The 14,491-nt window shown below is 39.1% G+C and overlaps 1 protein-coding gene across 1 annotated transcript in view; it reads left to right on the top strand.

The window, feature by feature from the left end:
* Positions 1–9,101, top strand: part of LOC130234526 (uncharacterized) — a 41,758-nt gene extending 32,657 nt beyond the window's left edge. Inside the window, exons 21-25 of the mRNA XM_056464755.1 lie at positions 659–775; positions 1,316–1,533; positions 1,623–1,813; positions 6,695–6,775; positions 9,097–9,101. Coding sequence (XP_056320730.1) covers positions 659–775; positions 1,316–1,533; positions 1,623–1,813; positions 6,695–6,775; positions 9,097–9,101 — 612 coding nt within the window. The remainder of the gene's footprint in view (positions 1–658; positions 776–1,315; positions 1,534–1,622; positions 1,814–6,694; positions 6,776–9,096) is intronic.
* The last annotated feature ends 5,390 nt before the right edge of the window (positions 9,102–14,491 follow it).

Here is a 14,491-nt window from a genome sequence, read left to right as displayed (position 1 = left end):
TGTCATTCCGAGTTCATAATAGTCCAAAAGGTGATGATAATAGTTAAAGATGGCAGTTTATTCATGTTTTAGGTTGCTGAAAGAACCATTTGCTTCTTTGACAACGGAGAAGCTGGAAAAAACAGAGGCACTTCAATAATCATGTGCACGTTATTATTATCAGCTCAAGAAGTTCATTATTTAAAATTTAGACGCACGGCGATATGTATATAATATTACGGTGTAATGTCTCGGCTGTGTATTTAAAAATGCCACTTCTTGGTTTTCATTGCCCTGGCTTGTGCATGAGCGAGTGACTTATCTCTGTAAACCAATAGCGTTCAGCTGTGCGTCTTGCTCCACCCTTTGGTACACTTTTGTTGTGCTAGGTACCCTTCCGAAAGGATACCCAAAAAGTGGTTTGCTTTTAGGTACCTTTTGACAGTGGAAACGGCCATGAAAGCATAACGAACCGTACCGCTCAGTGGAAAAGGCCATTATCCTATTTACACTACAAAATGTAGTAGAATAGTGTATTAGTATGCGATTTGGGATGCACCTTTAGTGTTGCTCCAAATGTGTTGGCCACTTACAGACAAATTTAAAGAGAAGGCAAAGAATGTTTTACAGAAATGTACAGAAATTGTACCTTTACAATGTTTAATGAAACCTTTTTCAGATGGATTTTCCATCCAATGTCAGCCTAAATATAGAAGTGCTCAAGAGTCACAGGAGCAAGAGTGACTTTGAGTATCATTCAGAAGGAAAAATATGCATCGACAATAGGATATACCAGGTAAATACTTACAGTTAAAGTCAAAATTATTTGGCCTCCTGTGACCTTTTTGTTCTTCAAATATTTCCAGAATGATGTTTTAACAGGGATTTTTTCACAGTATTTCCTTTAATATTTTTTCTTCTAAAGAATAAAATCTTATAATAAAATAAAAAAAAATTAATTACTAAAAAAAACATTTTTAGGTCAATGTTATTAGCCCTCTTAAGCAAAATATTTTTTAGATTGTCTACAGAACAAACCACTGTTACACAATGACTTGCCTAATTACCCTAATTAACATAGTTAAGCCTTTAAATGTCACTTTAAGCTGTATACTAGTTTCCTGAAAAATATTAGTCAAATATTATGTACTGTCATCATGGAAGAGATAAAAGAACTCAGTAAGTAGAAATTAGTTATTAAACAGAAATTGTGGAAAAGAAAATACAGGAGGGCTAAAAATTCATGAGGGCTTACAATTCTGACTTCAACTGTATGTATATATTCTTAACTGATGATAGCAACTGAGTGCTTAACTTATGTGTTATGTCATTGCAGGCAAACTCAGCAATAACAGTGTCTCTTTTTGGAAACATCAGCAGTTCAATCAGCCTGAAGGCAGATGAAAAGAATTCAACCATTCACTTGACTCTGGAAAACAAGGCGGCAAAGGGCAGTAATGCAGTGTCCATCTACGCTGACTTCCATCAGAACTTATTAGCAGGCGTCACTCCTGAGAGTCACATTCATTTATATGCAAATTGTTCTTCAGAACGGTAAACTGATAAAAGGATTTCAGATTTGCTGTGAGATTATTTGATTTCTTCATTGATCCATCATTTGTTTTCTCTCTCTCTATTTCTAGCGTTTTCTTGCAGTGCACGGTGAAAAAGGAAGAGGAAACATTTAGTGCTCACCTGACTGGATCTCTACCACATGACAAGTTGCACCTGTCACTTTCTGGAGATGTTGTTAATTCAATACAAGATCTCTCCGCTTTACCTAATTCAGTTAGTATGGTTGGCGTGCTAACTCAGTCAAAAGGTTTAACAGAAGGTAAATATCAAGATCAACACGTCAGCTCATTTACTCATATGCAGATTCATTCAAGCATTTTCTTTTTGGCTTAGTCCTTTTATTAATCAGGGGTCGCCACAGTGGAATGAACCGTCAACTTATCCAGCATGTGTTTTATGCAGCGTATGCCCTTCCAGCAACAACCCAGCATTGGGAAACACCTATACACTCTTGCATTCACATCCACACATACACTATGGCCAATTTAGCGTATTCAATTCACCTGTAGCGCATGTGTTTGGACTGTGGGGGAAACCGAAGCACCTGGAGGAAATTCACACAACACAGGGAGACATACAAACTCCACACAGACATAGCAACTGACCCAGCTGGGGCTTGAACCAGTGACCTTTTTGCTGTGATGTGACATTGTTAACCACTGAGCCACCATATTGCCCCATATTCCGATTCAGTTTTATTAAAATAGACTTTATGATAAAAAAATGTTCTGTTGAAGAAAGTTCAGGGATTTTCAAGGAGTAATCTGCTTTGCTCAACCAACCTAATGGTGTTTCATACCTAAAGATGTTGTTTCCAAATATTCATTTGGAGATGGGACGTGAAAATGCAGACCCTGTTTACACAAACATGCTTATTTTCAGAACTTCACTTTTTTCGAAGCGGTTACGCTGTTTGTCCAAACGAAAATGGAGTGTCGGGTGACTGAAAACAAAACTTTGTGCGGCTTATTTATAAACTAATTTCGAGAGGATCATGTGCTTATAATTGATCACAGCTGGTCCCGCATCAGCTTCACATATCACACCAATCAGATGAATTCCAACTCACTATAAAAAACAGAGTTCAAGAGTTCACACTTAGCTAATTATTAATAATAAAGTGTATTTGGCGGGCTGTCCTGTGAGAGAGCCCTAAGCTCATAAGATCCTCGAGCCTGGGGCTCCCTCCCGTTAGAAAGGCGAGAGGGGAGTTTGAGCTCAGGTCTTGCGAACTCCCCTGCTTGTAAGCGTGCTGAGAAGTGTCTGGCTAAATTTTGTCATCTGAGACAAATTTGAGAAATCCAAAAAGATTCCTGAAATCCTAGGCTAAAATTTGTGGTCTTTGATCGTTGGTTTGACATGTTCATAGACAGCTGCTTAGTGCCCGTTGCGATCAGATTTTTCCTCCAATGAAGTTCTGGCAGTGACAGAAAATTTCAGACACTTTCCTGCAGTGTGTCAACAGCTGCGATGAGCGTCAATCCAATAACCTATTGGAGCTCTGAATATGATGATGCGATTCATGCGACAATTCAAATGAACATGGGGAAATGTCAAAACTGTTTTTTTCTTCCTGGTTTTATTATTGAGACATGCCGTGTGCAGAATTACCGCAGATTGTTTACGTTTGCTGTGAGGAATAATTTCAGAATGCAGGATGGTGAAAGTGTCACGGGGGGTTGACGTCAAACTCCAAGAGAGTTTTCTTCCGTGTTTGGTGCATCTTCATTGTCGTTCAGTCTGACGTTATGATGGCTGAGATCATACAGTGTGACATAAGAGGCATGCTTGTGCAGTATGACATGCTACAACCGTTCAGGATTATAAAAATTCTCACGGTGTGAGCCGGCCTTAAGAGTTGTCTTAAGATGCTATTTTGGAATAGTCAATATACATATGATGTATGTCATTGGACGGTGGGAGGAAACTGGGGAACCTGGGGAAAACCCAAACGAGCATGGGGAGAATGTGCAAACTCCCCACGGAAACGCCAACCAGCCTGGTGAGGGGCCGAACCAGTGACGCTCTTGCTGTGAAGCAACAGTGCTAACCACTGGGCTGCCGTGCCACCCTGTCTGAGAAGGGGAGGAGTATTGGTAGAAGGGGGATTCTTCAAGACGAAGATGACTGGAGTGGAAAATTCTGGTTATTTATAGTGTGTCAGTATTCATCTGATTGGTGCAACATACAGAGCTGATGCTGTACCAGCCGTGTTCAATCATAGGCACGTGATCCTCTCAAAATTAGTTTATAAATAAACCACACCTCCCCATGCTAGCGTGGGTTTTCCCTGGGTTTCCCGGTTTCCTCCCACCATCCAAAGACATACCATATTTCACTAGGTCTCGCTGCTAGCTGTCTCGTCACCTCAGCTGATTACGGCTAATTAGCCAATGAACTCGGCATTTACATCGCATTTTTGTGTTGGTTAATGTTTCTTTACACAGTCAATTGCCTTTTGGGATTATTTCCTACAATTATCAGATGATATGGCCTGCTGTGTGCATTTAATTGTGCTCACAAACCCTTCATGTGGCCTCCGTTTTCCTGGTGAGTGAAATTATATACTTATATACCATCTCTGTAAGTGTATTTGTTTTATTTAAGATCATTTATCATTTATAATGTTCTTTAGAGCTGTAATGCCCTCCAGAATCTGACAGATTAATTAGCTGTAGGCTATAGAACAGTCATCTGAAATGTTGTCATACAGTGTTATGCCTGGATTTCATCAATAGTCTTGCATTTACTAACAAAGACTATAATTGAAGTGTTTGGATGTATTTCGCGTTTTCCTCCTGTTGAAAAACATCATGAGAACAATGCTTTGTGGCTCAATGTATTACAACAGTGTTTTTAAAAGTCTAAACACTTTATTGATATATATTGTACAGCCAAGCACATGTGGTAAGAACACAAACGAGTCGCAGGTAATAAAGTATCAAGCGTTTCTTCCAAAGTAAAGTCTGTCTGCCAGCTCCAAGCAAAAGGCCAGCAGGTGTCTGTAGCTCCGCTCACTCTCCGCCTCTGTGCCCTTGTTTGGTATCCTGCCCTCGGTGCGATGACGCGCGAACAAAATGGTGACGGTTCGCCACGCCTACTTGTAGCTTCATTTGCGCTCCTCAGAAACCTATAGGTGACATCACGGATACTACGTCCATATATTTTACAGTCTATGATAAAAATACTTCTGTATGTATGGACATGGCCATAGAGTGTTTTCACGACGCATTATCGGTCAGCCATATTGGAGAGGAGAATGTAAACCATTGCACTCCCAGCAGGCATACAACATCATAAGATGTTAATATAAGGTTAGATTTAGGTCATGACATTAGGTGACCAAAATTCAATGTCTAGCCAGCGTCTAAGGACAACGTTATTTTGACGTCAAATAACAACATCAAATTACGTTGATATTTGGTTGATTTTAGGTTGTGTTGGAAAGTGACCAAAATCCAACGTCTGATAGACGTCATAGTGGTAACGTCCATGCAACGTCAAGGTGTAACCTGATTAGACATTGATATTTGGTCGATTTTAGCTTGAACATTGGACATTGATGTCGGCCTAAAGTTGGGTTCAGACATCAACCCGATTTTCATTTCCAAACAAAATCCAACATCCCCATGAAGTTGGGTACATGTTGACGTCCTGTGCCTGCAGGGACTGAACCAAATGAAACTTGCATATTTAGTTGATTAATGCTGCTTTAAGCCTCATTCACACTACGAGTGACTCGCATTAGCAAAGCAACAAGCGACCGTTTATTTCAATGGACAGTGAACGACTTCCAGCAACCAGGTGGGTGTGTCGAGCGACGCAACAAAGTTAATAATCTTTCAACTTTATGCAAATGAAGAGCGACTTTCTTGAGCGACAGCAAATAAAAGCACCAGAGAGCTCACATGATCCTCTCTTAGCTCGCTCAGAGGCCAGTTTGTCTTCTCTTTGCTGTAGACCTAAACAGACCTGTAGACCTACACCTCACTGCTAGTGTGAATGAGGCAATAGGGTGGCACGTTGGCTTAGTGGTAAGCACTGTCACCTCACGACAAGAAAGGTTGCTGATTCGAAGTCCCGGCTGGACCAGTTGGCATTTCCTGTGTGGAGTTCCATGTTCTCCCAGGGATGGCGTGGGTTCCTCCGAGTGCTGCGGTTTCCCCCACAGTCCAAAGACATGCGCTATAGGTGAATTGGAGATACTAAAATTGGCTGTAGTGTATGTGTGAATGAGAGTGTATGGGTGTTTCCCAGTACTGTTTTCCACTAACTTTGTCTTAGCTGGTTAGGATGGAAATTGACCAGATAAAGCCAGGAAAACCACCTTGACCAGCCTGGTTTTAAGCTGGACATAGCTGGTTTGGTTGGGTTTCCAGCCTGGCTAAGCTGGTCAAGCAGTTTTTTTTAAGTATGGATTTCATTTTTATTTCATTAAATATTAAAATCTAGATATAGTTCAGTTTTAAAGGATTCAATCAAGTCAGTTCAACCCTTCACTGACTTCTTTATTCTGTTGAACCAAAACAAGAAATCATGGGCATCGCTAGACCCAATTACTGGGCACGTGCCCCAGTAAAAATCTCCAGTGCCCCATAAATGCTTTGAGATATGATTTACCTCATATGCAAGTGTATTTATTAATAGGTGTAATTCAGAAAGAAAGACCCTATTCTCTATGTGCAACCGAACCAACGCTGGTGAAAGCAGTGTAATCAAAAAGTAAACTGACGTGCATGCCCCATTTGTTTTTCCAACTATGGAAGTAAATGGTTTTCCAGATTTCTTCAATATAAATTGTTTCGTGTTCAACAGAATAAAGAAAGTCAAGTAAATTGTGAGTGAATGATGGAAGTCCCTGGTTACAGGTTTTCAGCTCTCTTCAGAACATCTTTAGTGTTCAACAGAATAAAGAAACTCAGGTTTGAAATCAACTGAGGGTGAGAAAATAGTGAGTACATTTTCATCTTTGGATGAATTAAGCTACTTCCATAAGAAACCAATCAAATTAACCTGTGGTATTAGTTATTCAGCAGAATACAATACGTTCATAATATGATTTAGTGAGAATGACCCATACAGTATGCATTTGTCTACATGTCAGTGCTTGATGCTATCTTGTTGTGTGTTTGTTGTGCAGGAGAACTGACTGTAGTGGTGGACGATGCTGTATACGGGCTGGAAGTGACTCAGCAATCTGGGGAAGATCTTAGAGCGTTACGTTTGTGTATTATCATGGAAGAATCACTGTGTGTGAACATCACCAGCATGTTAACACAGCACGGGTGCAGAGTATACCAGCTGTCTCACTCTTCCCTGGCTACATTTTGCAGTATGTGGTTGTTGACACGGTGTAGCATTTCAACTGTTACACATGACAAAAATTAATATAATTATTATTGTCATCATTTAAAATGTAAGATTTCTTCTATTAATCTCTGTATTTGAGTAGGTTTTCTCAGGAATTGCAATTTACTTAGTAGTTTTAAAAATGTGTACTTTTACTTGCCCTTGAGTACATGTTTAGTGCTGTATTGGTATTTTACTCCACTACTTTCTTCAACCTGCAGTCACTAATTTATTTTTTCAATTCAATTCAGTTCACCTTTATTTGTATAGCGCTTTTACAATGTAGATTGTGTCAAAGCAGCTTCACATAAAAGGTCATAGTAAATTGGAACAGTGTAGTTCAGTTTTCAGTGTTTGTGTCAAAGCAGCTTCACATAAAGGGTCATAGTAAATTGGAACAGTGTAGTTCAGTTTTCAGTGTTTAAGTTCAGTTCAGTTGAGCTTAGTTCAGTGTGGTTTAAAAATCACTACTGAGATTCTAAACACTGAAGGGCAAATCCAACGATGCGCAGCTCTACAGATCCCGAACCATACAAGCCAGTGGCGACAGTGGAGAGGGAAAAAACTTCACTAAAAAGTGAAGAAAAAAAACCTTGAGAGAAACCAGGCTCAGTTGGGCACGACCATTTTAATTTCTCCGCTGGCCAAACGTCTTGTGCAGAGCTGCAGTCTCAGAGGCGGAGGCTGGAAGCTGGCCTCAGCGAAGACTCATCTGTCCCTGGAGCGTCACAGGAATCAGTCTCATGTTCTCCACTCCTCCATGACCACCACAGTAGCTGCTCAGGATACGGCTTGGTCCAGGATATGGAAACCTTAGGATTATCTCGTCATTGGTCTTGGATCGAATCAGTGACTCTGCATAGTCTGAGGGCCTCAGGAAGAGTATCCCCAGGTGGAAATGGAGAATAAAGAGAATAATTAGCGTAGCTGATGTTCACAGTGTATATAAACGAGATGCAGAAACCTGTGTGGAAACCCGCTGAGTGGTGCACTGAGTGTATGCTTTACTAAACAGATAGGTCTTTAATCTAGTTTTGAATTGGGAGAGTGTGTCTGAGCCTCGGACGTTATCAGGAAGGCAATTCCAGAGTTTAGGAGCCATAAATGAGAAGGCTCGACCTCCTTTACTCGACTTTGTTATTCTAGGTACTGCCAAAAGCCCTGAGTTTTGAGATCTTAAAGAGTGAGTTGGATTGTAGCGAGATAGAAGGTTGGTTAGATAAACAGGAGCTAGATTATTTAAAGATTTGTAGGTAAGAAGCAATATTTTAAATTCAATACGAAACTTAACAGGCAGCCAGTGTAAGGAGGATAAAATTGGGGTGATATGATCATATTTTCTAAACCTGGTAAGAACTCTGGCTGCTGCATTTTGTACTAATTGAAGTTTGTTAATAGAGGATGCTGGGCAGCCAGCAAACAGTGCATTACAGTAGTCCAGTGCATTACTGTAGTCCAGTGTTTCTTGCCTATGATGATTGGCTAAGTAGAAAAATCAGCCCTGTGATTCCTGTCCAATCAAATCGCACATAGAAAGTAAATCACATCATACTGAACTACCTAAGGACATGGGCACTTTATAAATACAGCAAATCATTTGGAAGCATTAAAAGTGTCCAAGAAGATGTCCTTAAACAAATGACCTTAAACAAGAACTAAATGCGCTACAGAATGTTACGTTTACACATCCCTAAACAAATTGCATGTATATGCATCAGCCTTTTACAGGGTAATGCTCACTACTCACTACTCTAGAGTACTTTTTAAAAGGGTACTTTTTACTTTGAGTAGTTTACAACAGATACTTTTACTCTACTTGCACTACATTTTTGGGCTAGTAATGGTACTTTTACTTGAGTATGATTTTTCAGTAATTTTTGTCCACTGTTTATCAATTAAAAAGGAAACTATAAAATCATCAATAAACACCTCAGGCCTAATTTTACAAGTGACTAATTTAGAAATTGTCAATACATATTTTAATCCATATATTTCTAAAAAAAATGTAGGAACTTAATGGATTTTGTCACTAAAAACCACATCCACTGGTGTGACACTATATTCTCATATAAAATCTGCAATTCCACTGAAAACTTTAATTAGCTGAAGGACTCCATACAAGATCATGTGATTGAAGACCCATGTGAAGCCCATGACATGCCCCTGTTAAAGATTTGTTTTGTTGTCCTCTAGTGTGACTCCCATATTTTTTTGAAAATGTCTGATAAGTCCGACAGTTCATAGAATAAAAAAATATTACTCATATCTTCATTTAGTGTTATGAAATTAAGTGTCAGACAATGAAGATAAATTACTTTCATGCTATTTTTATGTAATCAAGAGTTGTTTTTCATAATTTTTGCTATCACACACTGTAAAAACAGTTTCCGTATTTTGTGTTTTCCATTTACGGTTGTGAATTGCATTATGGGATGTTGATCTCTGCTCTGTCGACTTTTGATGTTGAAACTCTACAAAGAAATCAGTCTGTAAAATAACAGAAAATGTACTGGCAGCTCATTACAAGGTTTTTGCTTTGTAATATACAACAGTGGTTCCAAAAGTCCCAGGACAATGTCCCAGGAAAATGACAGGGGGTCGCTTGGTGATTTCCAAAATCAAATACATTTTATTAAACTATTAGAATATTTTATCCATAACCCACATATGATACAAATAGAAGGTTTTAATAGTAAAAAAAAACATTGTAAAAAAACATGCAAATGAAAAGCCATCAGCCTTTAAATAATTTTTTTCATAGGATTGGTATGTTTATGTTAGATTTACAACACAGCAACAGCCTCAACTACAGCAGATTTTATAGCACCAGGTTAATCTTTCTGACACCTTTATGGCAATCAAATACAATAAAAAAATAAATTCAGGCAACAAATGAATATTGAGGATGATCTCTGATTGGCGGTCTCCAAAATTAAACCAAGAATAGACTTGTGCTAGAAACATTGTGTCCACCAGTCTCTTTAGTTGAGGTTAATTTTAAATAAAACAAATTAATAAATGACCATAAAGATGATCTGGTTGTTACACTCTTGCACTTTTTTGTGTTGTCGATATGCTCATGTTTCTATTGATGAATTAGCGGTTTGTAAACATTCAGGATGCGCGCGTAGCAAGGTTGCTGGAAAAAACGGGAGCTCTAGCATTTACAGCGAGGGAATGACATCCGATGCGGTACAAAGTTTGCCGTTGTATTAGAGATAAGTTATATTGATTACATATTATATATATATTATTTACATAATGCTTTTAGCATATTATAACAGCTTGTCACCCAGTGCAAAATTAACGTTAAAGTGAGCAGCGTTCGTCTGACAGGTCCATTTGCGATAGCACCCTCCCAATGGATATTGGATAAGATGAAATGGCCTAGCATCCAGCCTGAAATATACAACTATCTCATTGAAACAGTGATTTTACAAGAGAGAAGTTAAAGGCCTACAAGTCTTTGGATGCCAACATTGTTGTTCTGTGTGGTCATGTGCAAGAAATAATGTTCCATGGATACCAGATTCAAAACTATGTAGACCTAAAAACCGAGGGACTGCTCTGTCTAGCCAAAGACAAGGAAAAAGACGGAGCTATACAAGAACCATGGGTAATCATCAAGCAAAACAACTGCATTCTGACAGCGAACTGCACCTGTATGGCAGGTTATGTGAACTTAGATATTTAAATTTCATTCTTAGCATTCAGTGGTCCGCAGTTTTTGCTCAAATAAATTGCTGGCAATCAAAAAACGAGTAATGTGTACGATTAGCTTACCTGAACTTACCTGATATAAAACGAGAAGTGCAGAGTCAAGCATTTTTAATTAGGTCCTCACTCCATCAGCTCTAATGTGGTAGTCAAGACGTCTGCGTTGGCATTAAAAGCAGTGTGGTGTACAGTAAAATTTAAGTTTTCTATTTTTGGACTTCGATTTTGGCATCCTACCACACAACATGACATGTTTGCTATTGCAACCGGTCTTTTTTTTGTAACTGGTACAGTATGTGCAGTTGAACCAATATGACGTCATGTGTGATCGTTAGGTTGGTAATTCCCTGATGAGGCTATTGTTTTGTGTGTAACATTTGTATATTTATAACCACCTCTAAGGAATATTGGTGTCGCGAATGACTGGCATTGATATTTTAGGGGTTGCGGGCTAAAAAGTTTGAGAACCCCTGATATACAGTACAACACCAACCCAGACAATATATCACTTTAAACTATTAAAAATGTTAATAAAATCACTTTTTTTTCAATGTTTTAAGGTTAAAAAGTTGTTGAAGAAGGTCCCATAATGCAATTCGAAAACCTAAATACAAAGAAAAAAGTAAAATAAAAACCTGAAACAAAAAATATGGAAAAACTGCTAATTTACTGCTATTTTTTTAAAGTTCATCATAGGACATATTTAGGAAACAATTCATTAAAATGTAAAGCATAAATAAATCAATAAAATGTATAACAGTTATAACATATTTCTCAAACATCAGACTTCAGACTACATAAAAATATTATTTTTCTTCAAACCTAGTGCTTTACAAAAATAGCTTTATTACTGGCTATTTGTCACTACCTACTGTACTGTATGTTGCAGCAGTATTAACAGTCTCATGTTTTGGCTGTGCAGTTGATTTTAGTCTGTTTCTGTCTCTGTCTATTGAAGCAGGTCTTCCGTTTCACAGCAGCGCAGGTGTGTTTATGAACTGGAATAACAAGCAGTGTCTGTGCTTCAGCTGGAGCTTCATGCGGACGCCAGAGGTCTGAGTGCCACCACTGAGCAGAGTTCACAGTCTCAGGTTAGACAATCACTCATTGCTGGAGAATCTTCCTTAATTCTCAAATCTCATTCACACAAGTACAACCCTGCTGAAGGCTCATTGGAGGATATGTCCCCAATGGTTCAACCACAAAATACACTAACTAGCCATTTATTATGTACACCTTACTAGTACCGGGTTGGACCCCTTTTGCCTTCAGAACTGCCTTAATCCTTCGTGGCATAGATTCAACAAGGTACTAGAAATATTCCTCAGAGAATTTGGTCCATATTGACATGATAGCATCACGCAGTTGATGCAGATTTGTCAGCTGCACATACACAATGTGAATCTCCCGTTCCACCACATCCCAAAGGTGCTCAATTGGATTGAGATCTGGTGACTGTGGAGGCTATTTGAGTACAGTAAACTCATAGTCATGTTCAAGAAACCAGTCTGAGATGATTCGCACTTTATGACGTGGCGTGTAATCCTGCTGGAAGTAGCCATCAGAAGATGGGTACACTGTGGTCATAAAGGGATGGACATGGTCAGCAACAATACTCAGGTAGGCTGTGGCATTGACACGATGCTCAATTGGTATTAATGGGTCCAAGAAATAAGTGTACCAAGAAAATATCCCCCACACTATTACACAACCAGCCTGAATCGTTCATACAAGGTAGGATGGATCCATGTTTTCATGTTGTTGACACCAGATTCAGACCAGGCAACGTTTCTCCAATCTTCTATTGTCCAATTTTGGTGAGCCTGTGTGAACTGTAGCCTCAGTTTCTTGTTCTTAGCTGGACAGGAGTGGCACTTCGGTGTGGTTTTCTGCTGCTGTAGCCGATCCACCTCAAGGTTGGACGTGTTGTGTGTTCAGAGATGCCCTTCTGCATGCCCTCGGTTGTAACGAGTGGTTATTTGAGTTACTACACTGCCGCTCACAGGATATTTTCTCTTATTCGGACCATTCTCTGTAAATCCTAGAGATGGTTGTGCATGAAAATCCCAGTAGATCAGCAGTTTCTGAAATACTCAGACCAGCCCGTCTGGCACCAACAACCATGCCATATTCAAAGTCACTTACATCACATTTCTTCCCCATTCTGATGCTCTGGTTCAACTGCAGCAGATCGTCTTGACCATGTCTGCATGCTTAAATGCATTGAGTTGCTGCCATGGGTTTGGCTCATTAGTAGTTTGCGTTAATGAGCAGATGGACAGGTGTACCTAATAAAGTGGCCGGGAGTGTGCGTGTATGAGTGATTCTCTAAAATGTAGCCCTGGGCACATATTCCCAATGAGCCTGTGTTGGAAAAAACCTGCATATACTGGTAAGGTATGTTTTAATTCTGGTTTATGCTGGTCATATGCTAGTTTTGACCATACCTTACCAGCATATGCTGAACATTTTGTTCAGCAGGGAAGGAAATAAAGCCTGTGTGCCATTTCTTTTATACCTTCTTCTCTGTGCTGGTAAATTGGTGGAGCCTCCTGGGTGTGTGATATACAAAGAAGTTTCTGTGTGTCGTGAACAGGACAGACGTCAAGATTGCGTAATGCAGAAATGAGTCACAATAAACTTCTTTTGTGGGGTCTGCTTTGGTCTTTTTTTTTTTGAGCTGGACAGACCGCTGCCTTTTTATTCTGCTGTACAACTTCTTTCATACAAACTAATGATCCGTTAGCTTATTGAAGGGTTTAGTTGACCAAATAATAAAAAATAGGAAAGAAAAGAAACATTCTGTCATATTTAAAATCACCCTTGTATTATTGTCGATTTCTATGACAAGCAATAATAGAAAAGTCAGTTTAGTCAGTTCATTTCAGTATTGCTAAAACTGTGTCGAAGTGTCTTCACACTTTAAGAAATTCTAAATACACTCTCTTATCACAGACATTGTGAACGATTTAAATCCCTGTTGCCTATAGATGCTTCTCTGCTAGTCACAGATCATGGAAAGCGAAACATAAATATCTCACAGGTGGTTAGATTTGTTAATGCATGTAATCATATTCATTTTCAGTTCACATTTTTTTACAGCATTATGATAATATATTAACATAATGGGAGGAAATTTGGTAGTCCAGTGTGAAAATTTAAACCATCATATAGCCAAATAGCCAAAATCGCAGAAGTAAGCACACAACGTCATAAAACGTTAAAATTAGATTAGATTTGGGTCGTCGTTTGGGGACGTCAGGTGACCAAAATTCACAACCCAGGCTCATTCTGAAAACGTACCTCTATATACATTTTTTGGAGAGCGCCAAATACGTCCTAGGAGCGTAATTTTTTTGCAGTTTTTGTGATCCACCAGAGGGCCCGCTGTGTATGCTTTTTTGAAACCCTCAAATTTCTTTCGTGAGGGCCATTTGTGCCTGCTGTTCTCGCGTAAAATCCACTGTAAAGCCGCTGTTGTCTGACTGACTGACTGACTGACTCAACCTCCTCCTTCCCTAAACCCAGCTAATAGGATTTTAAAAAGGGCCGATTGACCCGCCCACCCACTTCTCCAAATCAAAACCGACAGTTTTAAAAAGAAATCCAGAAAATGAAAAGCCCTCGCCTGATTTTTACCACGTTTTCAGATTTTACCACATTCTCACCGTGTTATTTACTTGTATATTTTATTTTTTGGATTCTGTTTTTGTCTTACCTACTTTCTGAAACCGATCTTCACCGGACTCGAACCCCGTTGTCATGGTCAACTCTCTGTGTCTTCAGTCCACCGACGTACATGGTGAGCTAACTTTACAAACCGTAAACAACGGGGAAAGTTGTTCATTTTAAAAATTTAAAAAGAAGTTTA

The sequence above is a fragment of the Danio aesculapii genome, chromosome 2 (assembly GCF_903798145.1).
Source record: "Danio aesculapii chromosome 2, fDanAes4.1, whole genome shotgun sequence".
In the NCBI taxonomy this organism is placed as follows: Eukaryota; Metazoa; Chordata; class Actinopteri; order Cypriniformes; family Danionidae; genus Danio; species Danio aesculapii.
Note: the sequence above shows the minus strand (reverse complement) of the source record. Positions and strands in the feature narration are given on the sequence as shown.